This window comes from Dipodomys ordii, unplaced genomic scaffold, assembly GCF_000151885.1.
Source record: "Dipodomys ordii isolate 6190 unplaced genomic scaffold, Dord_2.0 Scaffold86, whole genome shotgun sequence".
Classification (NCBI taxonomy): domain Eukaryota; kingdom Metazoa; phylum Chordata; class Mammalia; order Rodentia; family Heteromyidae; genus Dipodomys; species Dipodomys ordii.
In genome coordinates, this window is record NW_012267302.1 from 2,337,943 (window position 1) to 2,340,642 (window position 2,700).

Consider the following 2,700-nt stretch of genomic DNA (forward strand, 5'->3'; position numbering starts at 1 on the left):
TTTTTTCTTTTTGCTTATGTGGTGCTGAGGAATCGAACCCAGGGCCTCAGGCATGCAAGGCAAGCGCTGTACCACTGAGCCACCTTCCCAGCCCTGGCTAGTATAATTTTTTTTAATACATTTTTACTAAGCCTCACATGGTGGTATGACTCTACCTACACAAAGTTTTAGAAAGGAGGATCAAGGCCAAAGCCAGCCCCAGTAAAAAGGCAAGAGTTTATATAAAAATAACAAGCAAAAAAAGACTGGGGCTTGGCTTAAGTGGTAGAATGCCTGTCAAGCAAGTACAAGGTTAAATTCAAATCCCAGTAACATCAAACAAAATAAATTAGACCAGGTATATCATGATGTATAGTAAAAATATAGATAGTAAAAAAATACTATAAGTATGATAGTAAAAATATAGATAATAAAAAATACTATAAGTAAAGCAAAATTAACATATCTATCATCTCAGCTACTCTTGTACATTTTGTAGCAAAAGCAGCTAAAATTTCATTTAACATCAATTTCATTATAGTATAATTTTAATCCCAATATTCCTCATGTTATATATTAGATCTCTAGATTTGTTCATCCTACATATCTGAAAAATGTGAAACATTTCACTAGTTTGCACATCACCTTTCATCAAAGAGCTATGGTTTATCTTCTCTGTATGTACTTTGCTGAGCACTAAACAATTACTTTCTACTTAACTTTTTCCTTTCTCAAGTGCCTTGAATCTTCCTTTCAGCAGAAAGTGCTGCTGCTACAAAAGTTGGGAACGTGTATGAACAGATGGGGCTGAAGCCCATCTTTCTACTGTCTAAGCCATGGTTGAGAGCTCCAAAGAAATAACTCACTTTGCTGCATGGGACAATGCCTCTATTCAAAAATAAAACAATACCTGCAGATGTTTGAACTCTCTGGTAGTGCTACATCCAGGCTGACAGGGCTGCTGCTGTTCCTCTCACTGCTTTCATAGCCAGATTCCATTCTCTGGATTAAGCGTGGATGTTGATCTAAAAGGTGAGAGCCTGGCCATGCTTGACCCCAGGGTTTGTGCTGGGAGCTTGCTCCACCAGCTTTAATGTTGTAAGCAGGTGGCTTCCTTAGTTCATCTGGTGTAAATTCTTTAGCTATCCAGATAAGAGGACAAGATAGATTTAACATTTGCCTAAATAAAGATCTAACTAATCACTCTACCATCCAGACATTTATTTACTTTGATATCAAAGTAAAAATACTCCTTTCCAGGTCTACCAGAACACATACAAATAACTGTGTTTTCCCTGATTATCTCCTCACCTGAATCTTCAGAAAAGGGACTAAGCTGTGTATAACCACAATGCTTCCTTTTGTCTTTACTGAAAATACTGTCAATATTCAGAGACTCTCGTTTTGGTCTCCACGTTGGGCGATACTTGCTGGAAGAACTTGATTTGGATTCACTGCTGGTACTCTCCACTTCCCAGTCACGAGAATGTAAAGGCAGGTTTCTAGAAGTTTTTTTGTCAGCCTGGTCTCCTCCCTTTCCCCCACAGAGAGATCCTACATTGGTCTGAGAAGACAGGGATGGTCTGTTATGTATCATATTGCTGACTGTCTCCTTAAAATCCCTTAGCCTGTTGGTGCTGCTGGGTGGTTTGGAGGCATTCCTAGGAACCTGCTTCTCTTTTAGTGTTTCTCCTGAAAACACAAAGAATAAAACAAATATAGATGTTAAAAGTGATCACAAATACCCATATCCCAACATCTAGAAAGCAAGGAAAAAAGCCCTTTGAGCTAAAGGGAGATAATAACAATTTGGAGTATGGTACAAGTTTGGTAAAGAGGAGCAATGCAGAGAAATTACCTTCACTATGGTACCCTGAGGCCTGGGGCTCATCGCCCTTCCTCCTAACACGGCCAGAGCTCCTCTTGCGCTCTATCAGGGACCCTTTCTTGGATGTGTGTTTCTGGTTACATTCACTATCAGTTAAGTGTCCTGGAAGAATAAGGAAATAGATAAGCTGGTATCTGAGACTTAGCTGCATCCTCTTCAAAACCTAGTCTTCCTTTGGGATTTATAGTAGAGCCACAAATTTACTGCACTCATACATCAGAATCTGTATTTAAGAATCTCTCAGGCCAGGTGCACCTGTAATCAGGAGGCTGAGACCTGAGAATCACGGTTCAAAGCCAGCCCAGGCAGCAAAGTCCATGAGACTCTTATCTCCAATAAACCACCAGAAAACCGGAAGTGGCGCTGTGGTTCAAGTGGTAGAGTGCTAGGCTTGAACTGAATAGCCGAAGGACAGCGCTGAGGCCGAGTTCAAGCCCCATGACCAACCCCTACCTCCCACCAAAAAAGAATCTCTCAGTAGATAAAGTATTTAATGTGAGCTTCCAAATTCAAATGTCCTCTGGGCAATTATTAGTCTCACAATCTTTCCCAGTAATCCAGAAGAACTAAGGACACAATAGTAATTTTTTGTTTTTGTAATATTGCAGACCGAACCCAGGGTCCTGGAGGCACTGTCCCACTGAGCTACACTGCCAGCTCCTGATAAGTTTAAAAAAGTAAAAGTTTTAAAAATCATATAGGGGCTGGGAAGGTGGCTCAGTGGTAGAGTGCTTGCCTCACATGCATGAGGCCCTGGGTTCAATTCCTCAGCACCACATAAGCAGAAAAAGCTGGAAGTGGCGCTGTGGCTCAAGTGGTAGAGCACTGTCCTT

The 2,700-nt window shown here is 40.9% G+C and overlaps 1 protein-coding gene across 1 annotated transcript in view; it reads right to left on the minus strand.

Moving 5' to 3' along the window:
• Positions 1–2,700, minus strand: part of Usp54 (ubiquitin specific peptidase 54) — a 150,318-nt gene that overhangs the window by 42,467 nt on the left and 105,151 nt on the right. Inside the window, exons 9-11 of the mRNA XM_013025597.1 lie at positions 1,838–1,969; positions 1,291–1,671; positions 890–1,121 (exon numbers count right to left, since the gene is read on the minus strand). Of these exons, the coding sequence (XP_012881051.1) occupies positions 890–1,121; positions 1,291–1,671; positions 1,838–1,969 (745 nt within the window). The remainder of the gene's footprint in view (positions 1–889; positions 1,122–1,290; positions 1,672–1,837; positions 1,970–2,700) is intronic.